Raw genomic sequence first — 24,926 nt, 5'->3', positions numbered from 1 at the left:
AACTCATCATTATCAGTAGCCTTTTCTTCTGTTTATATCGTTATAAACATGACAGTGATGACACCCAACATGCCCATGTCTCTTTCTTTTTGCAAGTTAAAACATACCTTCTGAAACTTCCCTGAACTATTGAGCATCACAACCATAAGACAGATGGCTTGACTGCTTGATGGTGCCAGTACACAGCTCACCGACGGTTGAAGAAAACAGACAGAAACAGGAGAGCAAACTCGTAAAGGCAATGTCATGTCAAGCAAGAAGAAAACAGCACTTTCGTTCCAAAGATGATTTTTCTTCGCGTGGCCGCGATCTTTAGCTGTTGCTAAGAAATCTATTACACCTTGCAGGGGCAGAAAGGTATGGCGTTTTGAGAGGCCAGGATGGCTACATGCATTGAAGTCGAAGATGATGTGAGCTTAGGCAGAAGAAGACAGGGCAACTGGCGACGCGGTAGTCGCGTACGAAGTTGTAGAGATATATGCTTGGGTACATTCTCTGCATTTTGTCTGCACGCATTGCATTGCATTGCAGCCTGGCGCTTTGAGTTGTGACGCAGCGTTTGTCCCGCGGATTCTTCTAGTTTATTGCACATTATCTAAATAATTATTAGAAAAAATAAATAAATTATAAAGATAAATTAATATGAGATATATCACTCTACAAACATGCAAATTATATAACTTATACAATATAACAATAATTATAAATTAAACTCTAAATAGTATATACATATTTAAAGTCATATTTGTTATTTTCGTTATAATTCACCGAAGTCACAATTTAAACTTATATGTTTATACAATGATATATCTCATATTAATATTTTTTAATTTTGTAATTATAAACATTTGGATGTCATATAATATAGGAGAGCACACGGGGCGACCCTAGGGTGCGAACGATGCAGCCGCTCTAGGCCCCAAATCGTAGGGTCCCTGCCTCCCAATGTTTGAGATAATATGTACAATATTTTCTATAAAAATATTATTTCTAAAAATAACCTAAATGTTTACAATAATAATTTATATATATATATATAAACTATATATATTAATTATTATTATTATATAGTATGATAATGGTAAGTAAGGACCGTCCCTACGGGGACATTCACTTAAGTCTAATGTTGTTTCTCCTTCCTAGACACATTTCTGAACGTTAGTGGTAAACACCTATCTATAAAGGGATTCACTCACAAAATTAGAACACAGGCTCGCTATTGTAAACCGATGAAGATGGACAAGCTAGAGCAAAACATATAATTAGGAGTTCGAAGAACAACTCAGTTAGCTAATTAGGGATTGGACTTACATTCTCATAGCCTTCTCCATGTACTAGTAGGCTTGCAGATCAATCAGAACTCAAAAAAAAAAAAGTTTGTGTACACAAAAAATAACACAACTATCTTAATTAGACTTAGAATTGGAGCTACCGTCAGAACTTCAAGATTTGTTTGGATATAATGGGAATTGGAAATCTTTTCCCATCTTCTAAGGGTACCTTTCAATCCTAACCATTTACGGACATGCTTGAATAACAAGATGTGCGGAAGGGGAAAAAATCTATATCAGCCATTGACAAGTCAGATGGCATGTACTTTATGCAGCCTCAATCATCCTATCGCCTCTAGAGGGCCATCACGCAATTATAGCAACATGGGTTACATTTTTCTATAATAAAGATAAAAGATTATCTAATTTTTATGATAATTATTTCATAGTATAGTGAATAGAATTAACTACGGTAGTAGAAAGTTTAAAATCTACCTTAGAGATATGATATGATTTTCTATATAACTTTTATATATAATATTTTAAAGAAAAATTTAGTAATTCAGTAATAGTGTGAGAGAGGGACAGCGGCACAGCCGGACAGAGCTACTCCGTTACAGTACCACCCTACTGTAGTGCACGTAAGCCCAACACCACCAATGCCACACCGTCTACCTTTTGGTGGCGTGAGGCCCAGGCCCAGGTTCCCGGCCTAACCACCAACCCTTCCGAACGCCCCCGCGGCCCGCGACGTCCGCTGGTCCGGGAGCCAGTTTCTTCGCCCATTCCGCGCGCAACGCGGCGTGATCCGTCGCCGCAGCTCCCGCATCGGCTGATCGACCGACCGGCTTGGGGAAAGACGCGAAGTGAACCCGTGTGTAGTGTAACCCTGGTTCTCTCGGACGGGATCGCCGCGGTGCATCCCGCGCACCCGCTGCGATTCGCCAGCCGAAGGGGAGCAGTGCTAGTACTGTAGTACTGCACCGTGCCATGCATGCTCGTGCTCCTTTTTGTTTCCCCGCGGTACGGAGAGACAGAAAGTGGGTACTGGAGCAGCACACTAATGCACGTTTTGGTACCGTTAAAAAAGGGGCTTGATCTTGATCCTTGTACAGCTCAGGCAGTAATGCCAATATCTCGAAAACGTAATGCCAGCCAGAAAAGGCACGTCGCTGAGGTCCAACGGTAATTAGTGCTCAATAACTAGGATACTGCCACCGTCGATCTCAAGCAAAGATCTGTGGTCACTGCTCAAGTGCTCAGGCTGTTAAGAGTACAAAATCGTACCAGTAAGAAATGTCAGTGCAAATATCCCGACTTGCCTTACACTGACAGGATTAAAAAGGCCCGGCGGGCCAGGATGGCCTGACTGGACATCGACGCTAGTAAAACAATGAACACGAACGCGATGCCTCCCTACACGGCAGAATACCAATGGAACAGTCGAACACAGTGACACGGATAGTACAAGCCACACGCACCTAAGACCGGTGCATACATTTTCTTCACGGTCGCTGGAGAGAGTCACAGAAGTGGTGACCTACTACTAGTACAAACACACTACTACTAGATTCGAAGCGTGTTTCGTCGTCGCCCTTTCTTTCAGACGCAGGACTCGTTGGCCTGCTCGAACCGGTCGGCCTGCGCGGCGGCGGCGTCCTCGGAGACGAGCGCCTCCAGCAGCAGCGCCTTCACCTCCCATGAGTCCAGAGGGAAGCCCCTGCGTGCGTAGGCGTTGAGCAGAGCCGCGCTGCCTTGCTTGACGAGCTTGGCGAAGGCGCTGTTGCTGCCACTGTCGTCGGTCCTCATGGTAGCCTCCAACACGGTGAGCCGTGGACCGTACCTGTCGATGGACCTGGAGCCGAACACCTTCGACACCGCTGCTTCCTGGGGGATGATGTTGGGCCATTGTTCAGCTCCACTGCTCCAGAATCTGCACAGCATTCGCAAGAGCCTAATTTTATTACTGAACCTCCGGGAAAAATATTTTTAAATCTGAACCTTTTAATCACGCCACCAACATTGACATAGCAAGACAACACTACCACGCAACCTAATCAACGTGCCATGGCGTGGCAGCAGCCACGCCACCGACAATGGCATGGCAAGACAATGCTGCCAGCTGCCACACCAATATTGGTGGCGTGGCCAAAATGTTCATGCAATGAAAATTTTTTCTCCGGAGGTTTTATTCCAGAAATTGTTATAGTGGTTATTGAATGTTTAAAACTACAGTTCATTAAACTGGTAAAGATTAGCATTGGACATAGGTAGTTTGTATTTAACCATTACTGTGATTAACTTTTACTCCCCCCAAAATTCTGGAGATGGGCTTCTTCATGCTGAACATAGTTTTTCTGACATTTAATTCCCTGTAAGAAGAGGGTAATTGATCTGATCTGAATTCATAAGCTCGACTGGATCTTGCTGGGTTATTATGATAACAACCCCCACAAGGCCATAACACCGTTCTTCATAGCAGAATGCCCCACAAGACCACAAATACAACAACCAGTGCTTGAGAAGGACGAAATGGCCTTAGATGCGTGTATTTAACGAAACTCATGTCGCTAGCCATGCCCTGTGTCTGCAGGACGCGAGCACACGCCTCACAAGTCACAACCGAGAGTTGTTATGATGGGTGTGCTGTATTTATTGTAGACAAACACATAGATACCGCTATACTACTGCCGAAAATACAGCAATAATACGCTTCTTGAGCTGCATATATGTTTCCCCGGCTCCATACCTAAAATTGTGTACTACTAGATTACAAGCGAACATGGAAAGCAGGTACTCAAAATGTAACCCAGCAGGAAACGAATGACAATTGATAAACCTGCAAAGGATGATAATCCTCCCAAAGTTGAAGATTACGCTTTGCATACACGAAAAAGGATTTGAAATGTTAGTGGGCTCCGAAAAACACCATCTTGCAACCTTGTGGACACCTGTTTCTACACTGAAAATCTGAAACGACATTTTCAGATCTACCCATCCACAAAAAGATCGCTTTGCACATACTGCAAGGCTAAACACTTACTTTTGTATTTTCTGAACACACCTATCCATTGCCCATTTCCTGAATATTGGACGTACCAACAGTATCAATTTGCAAGGCTCGCCGGTTGCTACCCCGCATGGCCGCATGCATTGGCAAATGTAAGCAGAAACTGCTAACATGAAAAGGGTTTCTTCACACGGCAATACCCAAGATTCGGTTTCTAACTAAAGAACCACACAGGGACTAGTTGCCACAAGAATCAAGCAAAAAGGGACGAACTTTACATGTTTGCTTATGCAAAGGGAAGCCAAGAAACCGATGGGTGTGGCGGCAAGAATGGGGATGGGAAAGGAAGCGCATGCTTACTGAGGCGTGCATCTCCCGACCGCCCTGGTGTAGAGGTACCCGGGCCACCCACTGGCGGCGCCGCGAGCGCCATCGGTAGCCGTCCTGCTCTCCTCCTCCGCCTCGTCCTCCACGCCGACTCGCCCGTACATCCCATTTGCCGCGCCGAAGGTGAGGGATGAGCAGAGGAGGAAGAGGGAGCAAGCCAGAGAGCGGAGGAGCGCCATGGATGGAAGTGGAAGTGTGGAACAACTCGACTGACACGCGATCTGGCTGCTTCCGCCCGCCTGCACCCCTAAAAAGGGCTCTGGAATTAAATGGAGCCCAATTTGAAACGACGACACGCACTGTGTGCAGTGGCTAGAGTGTGCGTCTGATCCCGTCCTTGGGATGCACGTGCACGGGGGCCCAAGCAAAGACTGCTTTTTATCTTTAACTTGTCATCTCCTTGTGAGATTTTCATTATTTTGAGGAGGCTGTTGGGAGCACTCCAAATTCTTTTCTGCCAAGGGAGCAGACCGAGGAGTAACAACAAAGAGAACTGAAATCCAACCATTCGCCAAAAAAAAAAAAAGTTCTGCTGAACCTCAATCGAGTCTCAACTCTCAAATCGTTGATTGTTATCATTGTTTCACTGCCGGTCGTACAAGTTTCTCTATGGAATGCATATAGGAGTATTCCACTAGAGGAGTAAATACGCAGAAAAAGGTATCCTAGGAGCAACGTGCTGAATTTTAGGAACGGGAGAGTGACACAGATTCCCTCCTCCGTGAGTAAAGAGCAATGCTTGGTGTATCCACAAGAATCCGACGAGGCAGCGACAGCGAGACGCGACACTGGACGGTTTCTGGTTCTTAATGGTTCGTAAGGGCACGATTGGACCATGTGCAGAATTGTGAATCAGCAACCCTGCGCAAACACTTCCGTGACCAACGCTTGAACTTCCAATTGGCGCCACCGTTAGCGTTGATCGGCATCACCGGACTGGTCTCAACGAGGTTCCATTCGTCCATGCCGCAGCTACCGTAATCCTCTAGTAATGGCATCCTTGCCGGCTCGTCTTCGCTGCCTGGCTGTGTTGCTGCCGGCAACGTCGGTGGAAGTCCAAAGGTGAACTTTATTGGCTTGCATTAGAGCAAAGCCGCACAGCGCCACGAAGCAGGTAAAGCACGCCGCAACGGATGCCATGCCGCTGGCGTATTGGACGAACACGGGCGTGCTGTACATGAAGGTCGCCGCGATCCACACGACGAACAGTGTGGCGTCCGGCTTGGAGCTCGAGGAGGTCGATGCCGTGTCGGTCATGGTGGTCAGAACGGCCACTGCCAGATTGATCACGGTGGCAGTCAGGCGGAGCCATGCTAATGCCGCGACCGTCGCATCCGTGATGTCGCGCCACTTCCCTTCCGACTCCGACATCCTTTTCAGTCTGCCGCCCGCGTCCGCGATGAGCGCGCCGCGCGCGGCGGGCGCCCCCTTCGGCCCTGGCGTAAAGAAACGCAGGCACAGGATGGCATCGCGCCGTGTCCCCCAGGCGCCGCGTCTCGGCCTCGACGGCAGCCGTGGCGTAACGCGCCTCTCGCCGCAGGCACTCGTCCACGACGCCGAAGACGCCGTCGATGTGCTCCGGCGACAGCTCGCGCGCCACGAAGAGGAGGGAGACTTAACGGCGAACGTGGCGCAGAACACGAGGCCCGATGACACGCACGCCGACGCGCCGACGCAGCGGCACGACGTGACGATGACGGAGGCAGGGACGGCCATGCCGCGATCAGGCCAAAAGGTCAATCGTGTGCGACGCCGCCGGTGTACGACAAAATTTGGGGGTTTGCATGGATAACTAGGGTTTTGTGAGCAGTTCGTACCTAATCTGACTCTCCAATGCAGAAGCCAGGAGGGACTTGAATCGGAGGAATTCGATTCGGCTTGTTTGATTATAATTTTTTTGCATCAAAACTTGTGAGAAGTGCAAAAAGATTCCGATCACGGTGGGACTCGAACCCACAATCTCCCGCTCCGGAGGCGAGCGCCTTATCCATTAGGCCACGCGACCATTTGCAAAATCGTTTGTAAACACATTTTATACTTTATTGTCTGCCTTAACAACAAATGAATAGGTCCATGCGATCTTCGAACGATCGTCTGGGTCTTTAAAAAAGTAATGATACGTTTACAAATGAAAATTTATAAATAAAATTTTTATATACGTATTATTAGCAATCTAAAAGCTAATGTTATAAAATAAGTTTTTATAAAATCATCTCAAAGTCAACTCTAAATCTAAAGTTAAAAGTTTAAATTTTTGGCTTATAAGCATAAGTGAAAGTCTAAAGATAGGGCATTTATATATGCTAATTAATATGCTGCGGAAGGAAGATACCTGGTTGGGGTACTGGATTGACGCTAGCTCGATCGGATAATGCACTCACCTATGGTAAGTCCCTAACTATTGAAAGATCAAGGTTGCCCATCTTTTAACTTATTATATAAATAAGCGGAACATTTTTTATAAATAGAAAATAATTTATAAATAAAATTTATATATATATATATATTTAGCGATCTAAAAAATTAAGGCTGAAAAATAAAATATGATAAAAAAACATAAAATCGACTTTAAGTTAAGACTAAAAATTTAATGGTCATAAGTACCAGCAAAAACTAAATTTAAATTTTGGTCATAAGTAGCAACACAAAGCTCGTCTCAGCGATTTCGTCACGGAACGGATGCTGTATCCGTAATGCGCTGGAATTCCATGTCCAACGTAGCATGTTTCCAAGCCATCCACTTATGGTATCCAACTGGAACTGAGCTACTTCCCAGCAGCAGCCACTGGTATGGATCGATAGTTACAGATCACAGCTAGTTTATCAGTAGTAGTAAATCCACGTTTTCAGGATGCTCGTATCGACCTCGCTCACCTAACCAGTTGACCCATCTAATCTACTGCGAGCGCTGGCATACCGTGTTGGAAATTTCGACAACGGAGATGCAATGAACAGCAGCTGATCGATCCATAGTAATGGACTGATACACCATTTGACACTGTATGCAGCCGTCGTGACGCACGAACGTATATAGTAGTGATAGACTGATAGCGTCAAATGAGTGATGAACTAGCTTTCGTGGTACTGGACGCCTGCACACTGGACCTGTATAGCTTACCCGCGGCACTTATCCGGCGGCTCTGTCACGGCCTCACATTCGTATGATGATTGGGACAAACGGCCAGCAAAGCACTGAGGGCTTATCCTTCTCGCCGAGTCAAAAAGCGCATGCAATTAAAAGAGACGGCTGGCTGGGCTCGCACATAGGTCGGGCTCTATCCGCCAGCCGTGAAACGAGTCAGCTCCTCCAGCGACAACGCACAACACATCGTAATCAGGAGGAAATTACGTACGTTAGCCAAAAAAAAAAAAGGCTTGTTGGAAAATTACTGGTACCAGCTAAGCCGTCTTAATGTGTGTACTGAATCAAGCGCCTTATATACATTCCAGCTAGCATCGGTGGCCACTGAATAGGCAAAAAGTTGTACACGGACGTTACAGATAGGCTCGTGGTGAAAACTCCGGCGGCCACTCGGCATCTTTGATGTGGAGCTGAACTTGTCGCACGCAAGATTCCGTGTTTGATTCTCAGTCCCCTCGGGGTCTCAACCAGTGTACTACGATGAGAGATCCAACCCGATTGCGACCGAGGGCTACCCGGATCACCTGCACAGCTGCACTGTGCACAGCTCGGTTGCATGATTGAGCAGCTGAAACCAACAGCTCGGCCGAGGCGACGGGGGGCGCACGTGACGAACGGGGTTGTCAAGAAACGGGTGTGGTGGTGGGTGGGTGACTGTCTCGCGTCCGTTCGATATATTACGTGGGCAGCCTCCCGGCCGGGCGGGCGGCCCCCGCGCGCGAGGGCACCTAGGTTGGCTGTCGATCGCCCGCCCGCGCGCGCGCGTCTGGTGATGCGTACCGTGCGTGGCAGTGCGACGCGACGACCTCCCCCCTCTCCTCGGCTGGCTGGGCTGGCTGCCTCCGCGCGGCGCGCCCCCCTCTATAAAGCGGCGCGGCGTCTCATGGGCACAAGCACAGCAAACGGCGCCTGCCCGCTTCGAACCGGTCTCCTCTCTCATCCTCGACCCGCGCCTCCCGTTGGCGTCCGCCTCCCATAGTCCCATCTGATCCCGGTGCGTAATCCTGCGAATCCCCGCTCCTCCCCCACCCCCCACCTTTCTACTGTTGAATCGATCGGGTCCGTCGGCATCGTCGCCGTTCTGGGCGAGCTTCGTGAGGGCCGGGTTGGGTTGTTTCTTGGATGGGTTTTACTCCGGCGCGCCGCCCCCGGCCGTGCCGTGCCGCCCGTCTTCTCCCGTTCATCCCGTGCGCTGAAGTAACGTTTCTGCGTCGGATTGAACCCATCGAATAAATGACGATGGATTTAGAGCCTTGCGAAATCTGTGAATCTGTCTGCAGTTTTGCACCCCCCGCTGTTCTTGGAGCGGGCGCGGTGATTGCTTTCCGATGAAACGCGTGCGTGCGTGACGCCAACTTTTGTGGTTGTTGGATGGATAGGGATAGGGATAGGGCTGTACCCGTGTAGTACCATGCACGATGCGCCGGCTGCGCTATGTAGGCCTGGCCCGTCTGTGATTGTGGACGGGGGTCCGTTGTTTCTCTGTGTGGTTTGGCAGGGTCTGCACTCTGCCGCAGTAGCAAAGGTCGTTTATTTGTTGACTTCCTCCTTTTCATCCCTTTACGTGTGAGGGTTGTGCTCTGCTCACGAGTGGTCGACCCTTCTTTGTTACATTGATTTACTTGCAGCGAGCAATATCGCAGCAGTGTAAGAACAGTGACCGTTCATGAGAATTTCTATTGTAGCATGTAGAGTGAATGGCCGAGGCTATGGGCTAGCCCATTACTGTTGCAATCTGCCTGCAGCGAAATCTCTCTTGTGTGCCGATACCCCGATAGGCCCATTTTTGCTACAGTAAAGTGGGTGCAGGTGTTGCCGTGTTGAACGCTTCACTAGTACTGTAATTGAATGATTGGAATCTATTGATAGAAAAGATGAACTAGTACCGTAATTGAATGATTGAAATCTATTGATAGAAAAGATGAACGCTTTGAAATAAAGGACAAGTTTTTAATGGGATGGAACATTGTTAGGACGGAAAGAAAGTTGCTTACTACTCGTATACTCTACTGCTATTATCTCCGTCCCATAATAACCTCATTTTTCGTTTTCTCTGGTCCAACGTTTGATCATTCGTCTTATTTAAAAAAATTGTAAAAAACTTTAAAAAAATAGTCACGTATAAAATACTATTTATATTTTATCATCTAGTAATAATAAAAATATTAATCGTAAAAAAATTTCAAATAAGACGAATGATCAAACGTTGAACATGGAAAAATAAAAAATAAAGTTATTATGGGAATATACCATTCTCCATTCATGTTCATTCGCAAACTTTCCACCTTAAACTAACAAGAGTTCATGCTCTGTCATTCTTACATTCGTGGTACTTCTGCTGACTACCGCAGTGCAGTTGGAGGTTAGGAGCTGCTCAAAATGGTGACCAAGCTGGTGGACCTCCGGTCGGACACGGTCACCAAGCCCTCGGAGGCGATGCGCGCCGCCATGGCCGCCGCGGACGTGGACGACGACGTCTTGGGCGCTGACCCGACCGCCCACCGCTTCGAGACGGAGATGGCGAGGATCATGGGCAAGGAGGCCGCGCTGTTCGTGCCGTCCGGCACCATGGCCAACCTCATCTCCGTCCTCGTGCACTGCGACACCAGGGGCAGCGAGGTCATCCTCGGCGACAACTCCCACATCCATATCTACGAGAACGGCGGCATCTCCACCATCGGCGGCGTCCACCCCAAGACCGTCAGGAACAATCCCGACGGAACAATGGACATCGACAAGATTGTTGCTGCCATCAGGCATCCGGATGGGGCTCTCTACTATCCAACCACAAGGTTGATCTGCCTGGAGAATACCCATGCAAAGTGAGTTGCCGGAACACCTGTTTCTGTTATATGGAAATCAGCACAAACTAATTTACTTGATTGCTTTCTTCTTGTTGCCGTAGCTGCGGTGGGAAGTGTTTGTCTGCAGAATATACTGACGAGGTTGGTGAAGTTGCCAAGAGTCATGGTCTGAAGCTTCACATAGATGGAGCTCGCATCTTTAATGCATCTGTGGTAAGTAGTATGAGATCATTGACTCTGGTGTCATACTATTTAACGATGAACTAGGCCTGACTCACTGGGAGTGCCTAGGGGCATGTCTGGAGAAGTTTTAGATTCTGAGAAGCTGCTGCGTGGTAGCTAACTTCTGAGAATCTGAAAAAGCTCCTAAACCCAGCTTCTCTAGATTCTGGATTCGTAGTTCATTTTCTAGATTCTCAGAAGCTGTGTACCGTTTGGAACAGCCTCTGGCAGAAGCAGCTTCTGGGAAAAGCTGCAGCCAGGAGAAGCTCCCTCAAACAGGCCCTCGGTCTGGCTGTCTGGATTCTTCGTATCCCTGAATTTGAGTGTCTTTACAGTCTGATAGCGACTGTTACTAGAATGAATCTGCCTTGAACTTTATTCTGTGCTTAGTGTTCCGGTATCAAACGACTGCGATCTTATAATCTAAAAAAGAACACATCACATGTTAAGGACGTGGTATCCATGCATTTTTCCACTAAAATATTTGACACATGCACGCGCCGTTCTGTCCCAGCTTATCAATTCATTGCGTTCTGTTGCTCCAGGCCCTTGGAGTTCCTGTTCATCGACTTGTGCAAGCTGCCGATTCAGTCTCGGTATATTCAATTCGCTTTGTAACATGCTCATTTTTCAACTCACTTATTGAATGGTTCACAGCGTAACAGCAATTCTCTATCTGAAATTTGCACCGCAGGTGTGCATATCTAAAGGGTTAGGCGCTCCCGTTGGATCAGTTATTGTTGGTTCGACGGCCTTCATAGATAAGGTCTGTTCAATTCTGCTTGTTACCTTAAACTGCAGATGGGATTTAACAATGGAAATCTGCACGATGTTTTCAGGCTAAAATTCTTAGGAAGACACTAGGTGGTGGGATGAGGCAAGTGGGAATTCTTTGTGCTGCTGCCTATGTTGCTGTCCGTGATACTGTAGGGAAACTTGCTGATGACCATAGAAGGGCTAAAGTTTTAGCAGGTTTCATATGTTTTCATTTCCAACCAATTCATCATCCTTTTTCTGAATTCTTGAGAACCATAATTTCTTAATAACTTAAAGTCCTGTCTTCTTTTTCCCATTTCCTTAGATGGCCTGAAGAAAATTAAACATTTTAGAGTTGATTCAACTTCAGTGGAGACCAATATGGTTAGTCCGCCGGATTACCTATTGAGTTTTTTTTTTGTTTTCCACTATATTACCTTTAAACATCTCACATGGAAAAAAAAATGTGTTGTGCGTTTCTAGGTATTCTTTGATATTGTGGACTCACGCATATCACCTAATAAACTGTGTCAAATCCTTGAACATCGCAATGTGCTTGCCATGCCAGCAAGCTCAAAGAGGTGAGGTTCAATTCTCTCTTGCATTTTTCTTTACAAGGTGCAGATTCCAGTTCTGCTTGTGACACAGATCATTATCAGTTTCCAGTTGATCATTATGTCTAACAAAGTTAATATGCTTAGTCGCTGACTTACTTCTATTCAGTTCTTCACTGTGCCATCCAATTCTCTAGTACGGGCATAGTGGTTCCTATGTAGAATTTCGACTGAAGATTTGGATTGTACTTCCTATATCAATTATAATCTTGATAATCCATTTTCCACTCCCTTGATTTGCAGCATGAGGCTTGTCGTCCACTACCAAATTTCTGACAGTGATGTTCAGTATGCACTGGCATGCTTGGAGGTATACAAAGATAAATTCCTTTGCTCTTGACCTCTTGTATTGGTCATGCTTTTTTTGTGTGTGCATTCAGCATAACTGCATATGAATGAAGTGGTCTTCTGTATGCAGAAAGCTGCTGAAGAAATACTGACAGGCAGCAAGAAGTTTGAACATTTGACAAATGGTAGTACCAGAAATTCATACGGGCACTAGTAGATCATTTCTTTCGTGCCCACCGATGCACCAATCCAGCTTCCAGCTTGTTTGTGATTTAATGTCTGATGCAGTCACAGCTTTGCTTAATACAGTAATAATTAGTGTCCGGTCTTTGTTCGGATGAGCTTTGTGTAGTGGTTCACCTTCCAGTAACTGTTTTTTTTCTCTATTCTTTTCTGAAAGCGTGCACTGAAAGTCTGAAACTGAAACAAGGCCAACAAAAGAAAATGGAACATAACCCCATTGGCAAAGACGAAAATAATCGAAAGGGCAACAAAAACAATACTACTAGCTTATACTAGGATTCCGGTGATCGGAGAACAGTGCTGGACCTTGAATGAATTCAGTCACTGGGCCGGCCACTCTGAACTATCCGTTGCTGTTCTGCGCTATATGTCGTTTGTGCCCGCCCTGAACTCGATCCAGACTCCAGAGATGACGAAAGCTTTGGGCCACATTTGGAACGCGGAAAAAAACCGCCGTTCCCTCACGAAAAATAGATGTGAAAAAGAAAACACCAACTAGAATTAACTCGTTATGAACAGGCCTTAACACTATCATATAAAGAGAGGTTTGAAAGAAGTCTTCACATTTGCTCTGAAGAATAGAAATTAACACGTTAACCGAAGAAAAGAAAAAATATCAACCGGTAGATTTTAATAGGATTAGATTTTAATTGTGCAAATTAACATGGAGAAGAAGAAATAGGCAGAATAGAAAACAATATAAAGAAGAAAGAGTCCGAATAGGACATATGCTGTGCAATTACCTATGTGTTTTGCTAATCTTACTGTTCTACCGAAGCTCTCAGGCAGTTCTCCATACCTTGGGCTTAGATATCCCAACAAAAACAGCTGCTACATATCACAAAACCATCAAGAAAGCATCAATCTACCATCACGTGGATTCAGTAACGCTAAATCCAACAAATCTTCTATTATAAAAAAAATCTGATTGAAAATACAATTTCAAAATTAAAAAAATAATAATAAAAAAGAGTCAAAGTGTAAATACAGTTTAGAAAAATCTAAATCCTGGATTAAAAATAACTATAAATACAATACTCCCTCCTGTTCTAGAATACAAGACGTAGGAGTTATTAAATTGAGCTTATTTTCCATGTTTGCCTATAATAAATAAACCTCGAAACTATTCCCATATAACAGCTACTACATATAAGAACAAGTATTACAACTGCAAGCCGACGGAAAGGGGATCCATGTCATCTAAATACAGTCACGTAAGGAGAGAGATTATAGAGCGGGCGTTATTCTCTTCGTCCGGCTGTAGCGCATCATACGAGGAGAAAACGCCTCCTTCCAGCCCGCACCCAGCAAGAAGCCGACGTTCTATCTCCCGTATCAATTTCTTCCCGATCCTGTGCTCCCCTTCCCCTTCCCGGCGCCAAATCCACCATGCCCTTCCTGCCAAATCGATTCCTCCCGCGCAAAATCGATTCCTCGTGCGCTAAATCGAAGGATTTAAGCCCCAAATCTTCCCCAATCGTCACCTCTCCCAAACCCTAGCCGTCATATCCAACAACCGGTGAGATGAGTGGGAGGTCCAAGAGAGCTTCTGCGCTAGCGCCCATAGGGATTCCGTTGCCGCTAGTTCAGTCTGGTCAGCCCGCAACGACTCATCCTGCTCCTCCGCCGCCCATCGCTTCCATGTTTGGATCTGGTGTATGGTGCCTGCCCTCGCCCACCGCAGTCTATGCATCCCTCGTCGGCACCATGCTGGCTAACAGGCGTACAACAACCGAGCATATCAAGCTCGTCGGCTCAAGGCCATTGGTGGGCAGCTCCTGGCGTTGGTGCTTCAGCATATCCTTGGTCTGGGCGTAATAATCGTGAGGAGTCTGATGTGCAAGAATGGTAAAATTTATTTATGTGCAATTAAATTCATGTAGCAAATATGTCATCTCTGTAGACTGTAGCCATGAAATTAAAAGTCTCGTATGCAAGTATGATTAATATTTGTGTGCAGGTATGTTATCTCACTACAAGGACAATGAGCGCATGGCAGATTATGTGGTCGTCACTAGTCACAACTAATAATCAAGTCACTAATTACGTTTTCAGTGGTGCCAAAATTTCACACTTTTGTGAAAAACGATGGGTATTATGGCATTACAATGATAAATAAAAAATGACACCTTGGTTTTGTGACGGTGCTATCACCACTAGTAATATTATTTGTGAGAAGATTACTTGTCAGTATTGTACTGCTATTTTTTGATGATTTAATTTTTAGGACCCATATTTTTTGAGGATTTAATTTTTTTTTCTCTAGAAGCTCACCTAAGAAGTAAAAGTATCATCTAGACTAGTATGCTGAATTAATCAGGTAACAGAGGAACATATGGATCATCTTTAATTCTCTCTGATGACCACATCTTGAGATTAGCATTAATGTCTGATTGCTTTTCCGGTGACCACATCTTTATTCCGTCCAGATGACTCACATGTTCTGCTTAACATAATTTAGCGAAAAATATTGAACTTATTTACTATTAGACAATTCAAGTTATATGAAATAATAGGAGGGTATGATGGCAAGAAAGTAGAACTGACTAACCTCTGTTTGGATCAAACATCAAATTAACCTTTGTTTGTAGTTCTAAGCTGCTCTTTATTTGTCAACTCCTCTAGTATCTCCGTAGTGATTATGATTAATATTTATAGTTCTAAGTGCTCTTTATTTGTATCTAGTGCTTGAATGTAAATTTTGATTTAGGGTAATTTTTTTGCCAGGGGATTAGATTTTCACCCTCCTGGTGGCCTACTAAATATTTTGAATAACACACCACAAGCTGTGAGCAATGGGAATTCGTCACAAACAATACATATTGATGATGACAACAATGATGTCAATTGCTCTAGGACTGAAAAACTCTTGACATGGACAAAACCAGAGGATCTTAGATTGGTAAGTTTTTTTTATTAATTAATGGGCTCCATGAGTTACATTGCTAGCACATCAGTTTATATTTTTTTGACATTTTGACAACATTTCAGGTCAGTGCTTGGCTGCATAATTCAAATGATCCAATCCAATCCAATTTTAAAAAGAATGATCAGCATTGAAAAGGTGTTGCTGATGTATTTAATAGAACCACCCCAAAAAACCGAGTCAGGACAGCTAAGCAAATAAAGGATCACTTTGGAAGAATGAAGAAAAGGGTTGCTTGGTTTTGTGGTAACTGGAAGGAGGCCAATGCTATATGGGGTAGTGGTGAATCTGAAGAGGATGTAATGAAGAAGGCACTGCAAAGTTATGAAGAAGACCACAAAAAAGATGGGCCATTCATGTTTATGCATTGTTGGGAAGTTTTTTTCAAGGAACAAAAATGGGAAGCCTATTTGGAACGCCTAGAAGACCTCGAGCCAGATAAAAGAAAGTTCTGTGAAGAGGATGATGTGGGGAAATGTTTCTCTTTAGATGATGATGCTGATGAGCGGCCAATAGGAGGCAAGCAAGCTAAGGAGCAGCGCAGGAAGAAGAAAAAGGGCCAGCCGTGTCTAATAGATCTTGAAGATGATCTTAACAACTTTTTGGATGCTTCAAAAACAACAAATGAAGGGCGCAAAGAGATGCTAGAGACACAAAGGCGTGTGTCTAGTGAGAATCTTGAAGCTCGGAAGCTTGCGCACCTTGCAGCAAAAGAGCACACTGAGTCTGTCATGGTAGAAACATATCGAGCGCTATTGATGAAAGAGACAACAAGTATGCCTGAAGATGTGAGATCTGAGCATGTATTGGCACTAAAGTGTTTGAGGGAGAAGCTATTTAACAAAAATGACTAAGGTACTGATTAATTAAGACTACAATTTGATTTGCTTTTATATTATAAGTACAACTTAGTTTGCCTAGACACAGTAATTTGGCTGCATTGTGGTCAGACATACTGATGTTTTGTATTAAATTGTATTTCTGTTATCATAAAAACAGCTATCTCGATTTTCTGTTGTTTCCTAAAGCATTATCATTTTATAGGTTACAAAAAATTTCAAGTTTGGGCACAAGGTGACTTTAGGTGTGGAGGATGAAGTCGCCATTGCTCTGCTAAAACTGACCACTGGTGAGTCACTTCTAAAATGCATTTACTGCTGAAATGAAGCCATTAACTCATGTATTGTTTTTGGTGCATTTAGTCCAGTGCTAAAAGTTAGTACCTAATTACAATGCAGTCAATAGTCTACTAATACAATTAAATTATACCTAATTACAATGTTGTCAAAACTACAATTAAATTGTACCTAATTACAATGCAGACTAAACTGCAATTAAATTGCACCTAATTACAATGCAGTCTATAGTCCACAACTGCAATTAAATTGCACCTAATTACCATGCAGTCTATAGTCCACAATTACAATTAAATTGCGCCTAATTACAATACAGTCTAAACTGCAATTAAATTGTACCTAATTACCATGCAGTCTATAGTCCACAGTTACAATTAAATTGCACCTAATTGCAATGCAGTCAATAGTCCACAGCTACAATTAAATTGCACCTAATTACAATGCAGTGCTGAACACTCTCATCTATATAATCCTCCCAAGTTCATCTCACTTCTACAACTCATCAGAACACTCTCATCTTCCGCTAAGTCAAAACCATGTCGAATTCATCCTCATACTCAGATGATTCCAATGAACTAGCCCCTACCAAAATCATTGAAGAGTATATTGCTGAGCAGAGTGTCTAAAACTCCTTTGCTAGGAAGCTCGTAATTAAGTTCAAGGCTGCCTTCTCGGCTGAAGTACCTCAGCGCCAATATGGTCCTAGAAAGAGCATCCGGAGGGATCATGGTGGTGCTCACGAGCGTCTTGTAGAGGACTACTTTCCTGCAGAACCACTCTACACTGAGAGTATGTTCCGTACTAGATTCCATATGAATAGGCGTCTCTTTCTACGCATTGTGGATGCCCTTGGTCAATGGTCTCCCTATTTTACTTATAGGGCAGATTGTGCTGGTAGAACAGGGCTCTCACCACTGCAGAAGTGTACAACAGCCATGCGCATGCTGGCTTATGGCAGTCCTGCAGATGCTCTTGATGAATACTTATAAGATTGGGAAGTCCACTGCATTAGTGTGCTTGGACAAATTTGCACGAGGAGTGATTGAGGTGTTTGGTGGCGAGTACATGCGACGCCCCACATGTGAGGATGTCGAGCATATACTCCAGGTTAACGAGTCTCGTGGTTTCCCTGGAATGCTAGGTAGCATAGATTGCATGCATTGGCGTTGGGAGAAGTGTCCTTTAGCATGGAGGGGGCAATTCACTCGTGGCGATTATGGAGTTCCAACTATAGTCCTAGAAGCTGTTGCTTCCCAGGACCTTCATATTTGGCATGCTTTCTTTGGAGTTGCTGGGTCAAACAATGACCTAAATGTGCTCAACCAGTCCCCAGTTTTTTTTGATGCCTTAAAAGGAGAAGCCCCTCAAGTTCAGTTCTCAGTCAATGGTAATGAATATAACACTGGTTATTACCTTGCTGATGGTATATAACCAGAATGGACAGCCTTCATGAAGAGTATAACACTTCCACAAACAGAGAAGCATAAGTTATTTGCTGAGCATCAAGAAGGGGCGAGGAAAGATGTAGAGCATGCTTTTGGGGTATTGCAGTCCCGTTTTTTCATTGTTCGTAGGCCTGCACGTCTATGGAAGAGAAAGAGTGTTGGAAGGATCATGCTAGCTTGTGTGATTCTCCACAATATGATAGTGGAGGATGAAAGAGAGGATGCTAAGATTCATATTGACTTAAATGAGAATCCAGGGGCATCCTTTGCTCTACCTCTTGAAGTGAACACTAGTCGTAATCTACGCTTTGCTGATGTGATGCGTAGAAAAGCTGCTATCCATGATCGCCCACATCATACCCAGCTTAAAAATGATCTCATTGAGCACATTTGGCGTAAGTTTGGAAATAGCCAGCGTAACAGTCATGGTAGAACTCTCAAATCTCTAAATTTTGTTTATTTTTCCTTTACAGTGAGAATTAACATGATGTCTTACATGTATCTTTTCAGAACTGGGCATGGCGTGCTAGAAGCTGCAGATGCTATTTGTAGGTATCCACTCTAAAATTCTGAACATGTTCTCTTCAAAATATTTGATCCACACCTGTCCATAGACATAAACTTTTCTATCTAATTTTCATGACTCATATTTTAACTTTCTCACTATTATGCTTGCAGTGTTGTCACTTTTGGTGCAAACGAGCTGCCTGCTGCATTCTACCGAAGATCACTTATCAACTTTGGCTTCATGGTTCTATCATTGTCGTTTAGTATTGCTTGTTTACTAAATGATGACCTGTGCGCCAACAAACTTGTTTAGTATTGCTTTTAGTTAATGGTCTGTGTGCCAGCGAACTTATTTGGATTGTTGCTTGAAATTTATCATCCATCTGGTATTGTTTTTTTATTATGTTGTTTAGTAAAATAGTATGGACGTGCATATTTGTTTTTTAGTTGAATGAGCACATATATCTGGCCACAAAAATGTGATCACAACAGATGTATGTATACATGTGAACATTAAATGATTCTAATCTGTGCTGCAGCCTAGCAAATAGCTAGCTTGTTGTATGAGTTGGCTGTATAGCAGGCTGTATATGACATGGCATGGACTTACAGCCAGCAGCAGGCTAAATTATTAGACTTGCTCTAACAGCTTCTAGTTGCTCAATTCAGGGTGGTTGAAATCTCAACTTCTGCATGCATGCAGGGAAGAGGAGACGGCAGCTCACGCGGTTTAATGATGCATGCACGCGGGAGGGTAGAATGGTCCAAAACGGACTAGAAAACTCAAAATGAACTCAGCATTTTGCCAAGACGACCTGTATTCCAGAATCGAAGGGAGTACGTGTTAATACAGTTTGGAAAAAATCCAAACACTGAACTAAATTTTCTAAAATAATTGATATTGAGAGAACTATAAACACAATTTTGGAAAAAAATCTAAAATTTTAGTTGAAAAGAATCTGATTAGAAATACAATTTCGAAATTAAAAAATAAAATAAAAAAGAGTCCACGTGCAAATACAGTTTAGAAAAAAACAAATTTTGGATTAAAAATTTTAAAATTTGGAAACATCAAAAGTTTCGATTAAAAAGAATCAGATTAGAAATATAATTTCAGAAATAAAAATAAATAAAATAAAAAGAGTCCTTGTGTAAATATAGTTTAGAAAAAATCCATATCTTGGATTAAAAAATTGATATTGAAGGAATAATCTATCTATAAATACAAAAATTGATATTGAAGGAATAATCTATCTAAATACAATTTAGAAACATACAAAATTTCGGTTACGAATAAGTAAAATTTAAGAGAAAGAGTCAACATATAAATACAATTTAGAAGTATCAAAATTTGAATTACAAATTAAATATTATGCCAAAAGTGTTTATATATTTTAGAATGCAAGTAAATGAGGTTACATGTAAAGATATAATTTAAAAAATTTAAATTCAAATTAACAATAAAAATTAATTATTATGAAGATAAATAACGATGTTGGCCGCATGATATATGTGAGCCACCATGCTAGTTACCATTAATTGATGGGATAGGAAAAGGCTATAATACGGGAAATGCTGTCATGTTCCTGTACCTGTTTCCGTGCTTAACAAGAAGCCAAGAAAGGTTGTGCTAGCTCTTCACTTCATTTTGTGTAACCCTGCCGGTACATTTCTGTAGCGCTTCCTGTAGCCCCCACCATCACTGGTGCTCGCAATGATCCACAAGCCCACAGATCTTTGTCGTTTTTCTGGGCACAGTACGAGTCGCTGTACCCTGCATCCCGCCGGCCGGAGCTCCCAACTGTGCCAAAAGATTACACTGTCACGAGACGTGTTTCTGCGCTTGCACCATTGGCAGCAACGGCGAACAGCAAGCACCGGCCGGGTGGCGCGCGGTAGGGCAGGGCAGAGCGAGTGAGGGGGCGACGACGCGTCACGCATGGCCCCCCGTCAGCCAGCTCGTGCCGCGCACAGCTCCAAGGCGGGGCCCCTGGACTCGATCCGCGTCTGGATCCTCCTGCCGCGCGTGCCGGCAGGCCGGTGGTCGGTCCAGTCCCGGTCAGCCCCGGACCCGATCAGCAGGGCGACGAGATGAGATGAGACAGGCAGGCGTGCACAGGCGGGAAGGGAAGGAGGAGGAGGAGGAGGAGGACGCGCTCGGGTCACCGGTCATCAGGTGTTGCTGCGCCCTAGTCGCTTGGGTTCGGGGTGGGGGTGGGGAAAGCGTACGAATCCCGTGACAAGAGATGCCACGATCTCGCTGCCGCCGGCGCGGGGCGCACCCCGTACGCGCGCGTGGCCCACGGGGGCCAGCCGCCGCCGCGGGACAAGTCGCGCCGGGATGGGATGGGCCATGCGTCCCTATGCTCCGTTTTCCGCTTTCCAGGGGGCCCTGACTTCCCCGGCCCGTCCGTTTCCCGGAGCGGTTCGGGAAGAGGCGAGAGAACTGGGCCTGATGCGTAACCGTAAGAGTATCCAACAGCTCATCTACCCCATGTGCTATCCTGAAAATATAGAATGAAGACTACAAATTAAGCTTCAACATAATAGCTATCATATCTATTTTTAGATGTCATCCATATTAGAAGAGAAGGTCATCCATATCTTTATTTAGATGATCATCTAAAACACTTTCATCCTTCATATCCTTTTGTACTCCAGCAGATCTATATATATGATATTCTCTATATCTATTTGGAGGATTGAAGAGAATATCTAAATATAGAGTTTCTCTCCTAATATGAATGACATCCAAAAATAGATGATGAGATAGATGTTCTGCTGGAGCTCAACTTTTACTCTTCATTCTCTATTTCTAGGATAGAGGATGGGATGGATAAGCTATTGGGAATGCTCTTAGTATTTAGATGACCTCTCTCCAACATCCAAAGAGATATAGAAAATGTTATATATGGATGATCTAGTAGAGCACAGAGAGATATGAAGGATGAAACTAGTTTAGATGATCATCCAAATAAAGATATAAATAATCAAATTTAGATAAGCTGATGGGATGCTCTAACTCAAGCCGGCTGGTTGAGGACATATGGGATGTTCCAAATAAAAAAAAAGAAGAAAAAACGAACATTGGCTACGTTCTCTAGTGTGTGGATTAAAATGTTGGAAACTAGCTACAAACGCAAAAAATTATATAGGAATTAAGCCGATCCATAAGAATTTATGTTAACCTATTTTTGTTCTAGCGGGTATCATAAGAATTCTCCAGGATTTCAATCCTATAAATATCCTATAGAACTCCTTTAATCCAAAGGAGCGAAACTAACCATGAGACACAGAAATATATAACTACTCTATCTGTTTTTATATCACAAGTCTTTTTTAGTTTTATCCTAAATCAAGCATCTTCAGGCTAGAGCAATTTATAAAAAAATACCAATATTTTCAACATAAAATTAATATATCATAAAAATATATTCGAGGGTAGATTTCACGAAACTAATTTGCATTGGTGTTTTAGATGTTACATTACTTTTTTATATAAACTAGATGAAACCTGAAGATGTTTGATTTAGGCAAAAACAAAGTAACTTATAACATGAATTAGAGAAAATTATGTGAAAGAAAACGGTATTATATTTTCTATCGTAAAATTTTTCTAAATATCTCAGATATCGACAGTCACCGATATATACGAATGATCCACGATCGCTCCCCCCCCCCCCCCCCCCCCCCCCCCACACACACACACCCCCTCTGTTCCTTGCTCAATCAGTGTCAGGTCACAATTCTACCAAATCCAAAGGATGCTTACCCCAACACCTACTGATCTACCCCCAAGATGCTCCTCTTAACCCCTTGCCATTGGTTACTTACGATCTTAGCATTCTCCCCGTCCATAAAGTGGTGGAGCACTCAATCAAGCGATGATGCACTTGATTAGCAACATCGGCGATGAGGAAGCGATGATGGAGGGCCTAAGCAATGACAACAACGTTTGATACAGTGACGGATGGACCAATTTGCGCTTTTATATATGCTCTTGATGTGATCGATGTAGCCAGGCATAGTCCGGCCACGGTCGGCAGGAGGTGAATGATGTTTAGTTATCCAGCGCGAAAAAAGTAAGAATATATTAATATATAATTAATTAATTATTAATTATAAAAAAATATAAAATAGATTAATATTATTTTATAAAATAATTTTTCTATAAAAAATTTTGGTAAAAAATACACCGTTTAGGAGTTTGAAAAACGTGCGCGTGAAAAAGAGAGAATATGGGATAAAGAAGATGAGAGCCGAACGTGGTCTCCCTCTAGTTTCATATGACTTGTCATTATAGACAAATGTATAATCTTTTAAAAAAATAACTCTGACCACTATTTTATATATAAAATACGTACATAGAAATATCAATAAATATATGAATGTACTAAAACATTTTTGAAATTAACCTATATATATGGTTTTCATGCATGACTCTAAAGTAAATACGTTAAAAAAGTTTGACATCAACATTGTTTAAAATGATATACTGAGAACACTGGACCCCAACCCCGGTGCCTCAATGAGAAAATCATAAGGCGAAACAGAGCACCACTAAAAGCTCAATTCTTCACTTGGATGCTATCCAAAGCAAAGCTCCCAACGAGACACGACGCGGTGAAGAAAAATATGGTTGCCAATGCTCACTGTGAAATTTGTGAGGAAACAGCAAAGCACTTGTTGTTCCTTCGTTGTAACTTTGCAGTTACCTTATGGAGAACTATCAATATTTATTTAACCCGAGTATAGATAAGGCAACAAGGTTAGGGCGCTAATAAAGCCCCACCCAAGAGGCCAAGAATCCTGAAACTTTTACTTTCAAACTTTCCCCATCCTCTGGGTTCTATGGAATCATCGACATGACATTGTGTTCCGCGGCATGCTACCATCAATTCCCAGAGTGCTACAAAAGGCTATTGAAGAAACATCGCTGTGGGTGCAGCGAATGAAACCCAGAGAAAAAACACGGTAGTGACAGAGTGGAAGGGAGTAGCTAGGTGCATTGGCTTGAGCATCTGTTTTTTTCCTTGAGGTCTCTCAGATGTGATGGCATGTGTTATTTCATCTTTTATTAAGACAATTAAATGAAGCAACTGACATATATAGAAGTACATTTTTTTTTCTTAACCATGTGATCCATGTTGCAGAATTTGTGCAATTCACAAAAGAAATGAGGTGATTGTTGGGCCTTTTTAATAAAAAAATCAGAATGATATATTTATAAATTAAAAATAATTTATAAAACATGTATATATGGGTTCTCAGTGATTTAAAAGATAAGACTGCTAAATAAACTAAGATAAAAAACCCTAAATTCTATTTCAAATTTAAGGTTGAAAAAATTTAAATTTTGGCTTTAAAATTTTTCCAAGATTGTTGAACTATCTCCACCAATTTTGTATATTGTACCTCCGTGAATAACAAAGACACAAGGAATTAGTAATTTAGTACAGGCTGATTGAAACATATGTTCAGTGGTGAATGGTCAGGTTGGCGACGATCCGCGTAAAACCTCAATACTGATAATGTCCGGTAGAGGCCCTTTTCATTGTTAGTACAGTGCTACATCCGTTTCGTAATATGTTTGATTTTCTTTTACATGGTTTGATCGTTCGTCTTATTTAAAAATTTATTATAAATATAAAAAATAACAAGTCGTGTTTAAAGCTCTTTGATAATAAAGTAAGTCACAAGAAAAATAAATAATATTTTCATAATTTTTTAAATAAGACAGATGATCAAATATTACAAGAAAAAAATCAAATACCTTACATTACGAAACGGAGGGTGTAACTGTTAAGCATACTTTCACTGCTCACAATCGAATCACAACATCAACAATATTTTGTATCTGATTCAATTCGAAACCATCTCTAGAGAACGCGAGAAGTACTGTCAATGGGACATTCTTTTTACTGACAGAAAAAGAAACAAAACTCGAACCCGGAGATGCCAGGAGTAGGAGATTGATTTTTTTTTTTTGGAAAGGAATAGAGTAGGCGATTGATCGATCTGCTACCTAGCTCGCCCATGGGAAGTCAAATGGCCGCACATCTGTTTAGAGACTTTTTTTTTAAGATCCTAGTCATATTGGATGTTTGGATATTAATTATGAATATTAAATATGGACGGATAACAAAATTAGTTGCATAAATAAAGGCTATTTTAT

General features: G+C 42.9%; 2 protein-coding genes, 1 long non-coding RNA gene, 1 other non-coding gene and 1 pseudogene across 4 annotated transcripts; 2 read left to right on the top strand and 3 right to left on the bottom strand.

The window, feature by feature from the left end:
* Window positions 1–2,665: 2,665 nt before the first annotated feature.
* Window positions 2,666–4,903, bottom strand: LOC102709642. Its single transcript, XM_015836769.2, has 2 exons — window positions 4,642–4,903; window positions 2,666–3,204 (listed from the first exon to the last, which is right to left on the bottom strand). Exons 1-2 carry the CDS (start codon window positions 4,845–4,847, stop codon window positions 2,874–2,876), a joined length of 537 nt encoding a protein of 178 aa, XP_015692255.1. The 5' UTR covers window positions 4,848–4,903; the 3' UTR covers window positions 2,666–2,873.
* A 737-nt stretch (window positions 4,904–5,640) lies between these two features.
* Window positions 5,641–6,384, bottom strand: LOC102709362 (annotated as a pseudogene).
* Window positions 6,385–6,600: 216 nt separating this feature from the next.
* TRNAR-CCG lies at window positions 6,601–6,673 on the bottom strand. The gene has a single exon. It is a non-coding gene; the product is annotated as a tRNA-Arg (tRNA).
* A 1,863-nt stretch (window positions 6,674–8,536) lies between these two features.
* On the top strand, window positions 8,537–12,858 carry LOC102707764 (probable low-specificity L-threonine aldolase 1). Its single transcript, XM_006652456.3, has 10 exons — window positions 8,537–8,804; window positions 10,162–10,632; window positions 10,716–10,827; window positions 11,382–11,432; window positions 11,531–11,602; window positions 11,676–11,808; window positions 11,918–11,976; window positions 12,076–12,173; window positions 12,450–12,516; window positions 12,625–12,858. Exons 2-10 carry the CDS (start codon window positions 10,190–10,192, stop codon window positions 12,706–12,708), a joined length of 1,119 nt encoding a protein of 372 aa, XP_006652519.1. The 5' UTR covers window positions 8,537–8,804; window positions 10,162–10,189; the 3' UTR covers window positions 12,709–12,858.
* Window positions 12,859–13,950: 1,092 nt separating this feature from the next.
* On the top strand, window positions 13,951–19,654 carry LOC102707484. The gene is made up of 6 exons (XR_005811603.1): window positions 13,951–14,585; window positions 15,465–15,639; window positions 15,729–16,518; window positions 16,708–16,792; window positions 18,755–18,796; window positions 18,923–19,654. It is a non-coding gene; the product is annotated as an uncharacterized LOC102707484 (long non-coding RNA).
* The last annotated feature ends 5,272 nt before the right edge of the window (window positions 19,655–24,926 follow it).

Source organism: Oryza brachyantha, chromosome 4, assembly GCF_000231095.2.
Source record: "Oryza brachyantha chromosome 4, ObraRS2, whole genome shotgun sequence".
Classification (NCBI taxonomy): Eukaryota; Viridiplantae; Streptophyta; class Magnoliopsida; order Poales; family Poaceae; genus Oryza; species Oryza brachyantha.
Note: the sequence above shows the minus strand (reverse complement) of the source record. Positions and strands in the feature narration are given on the sequence as shown.

Coding starts and splice junctions, on each gene's coding strand:
- LOC102709642 (XM_015836769.2), bottom strand. CDS start 4,847: ATGGCGCTCCTCCGCTCTCTGGCTTGCTCCCTCTTCCTCCTCTGCTCA. Junction 3,205..4,641: donor GTCGGGAGATGCACGCCTCA/GTAAGCATGCGC, acceptor AATGCTGTGCAG/ATTCTGGAGCAGTGGAGCTG.
- LOC102707764 (XM_006652456.3), top strand. CDS start 10,190: ATGGTGACCAAGCTGGTGGACCTCCGGTCGGACACGGTCACCAAGCCC. Junction 11,977..12,075: donor CTTCAGTGGAGACCAATATG/GTTAGTCCGCCG, acceptor GTGCGTTTCTAG/GTATTCTTTGATATTGTGGA. Junction 12,517..12,624: donor ATGCACTGGCATGCTTGGAG/GTATACAAAGAT, acceptor TTCTGTATGCAG/AAAGCTGCTGAAGAAATACT.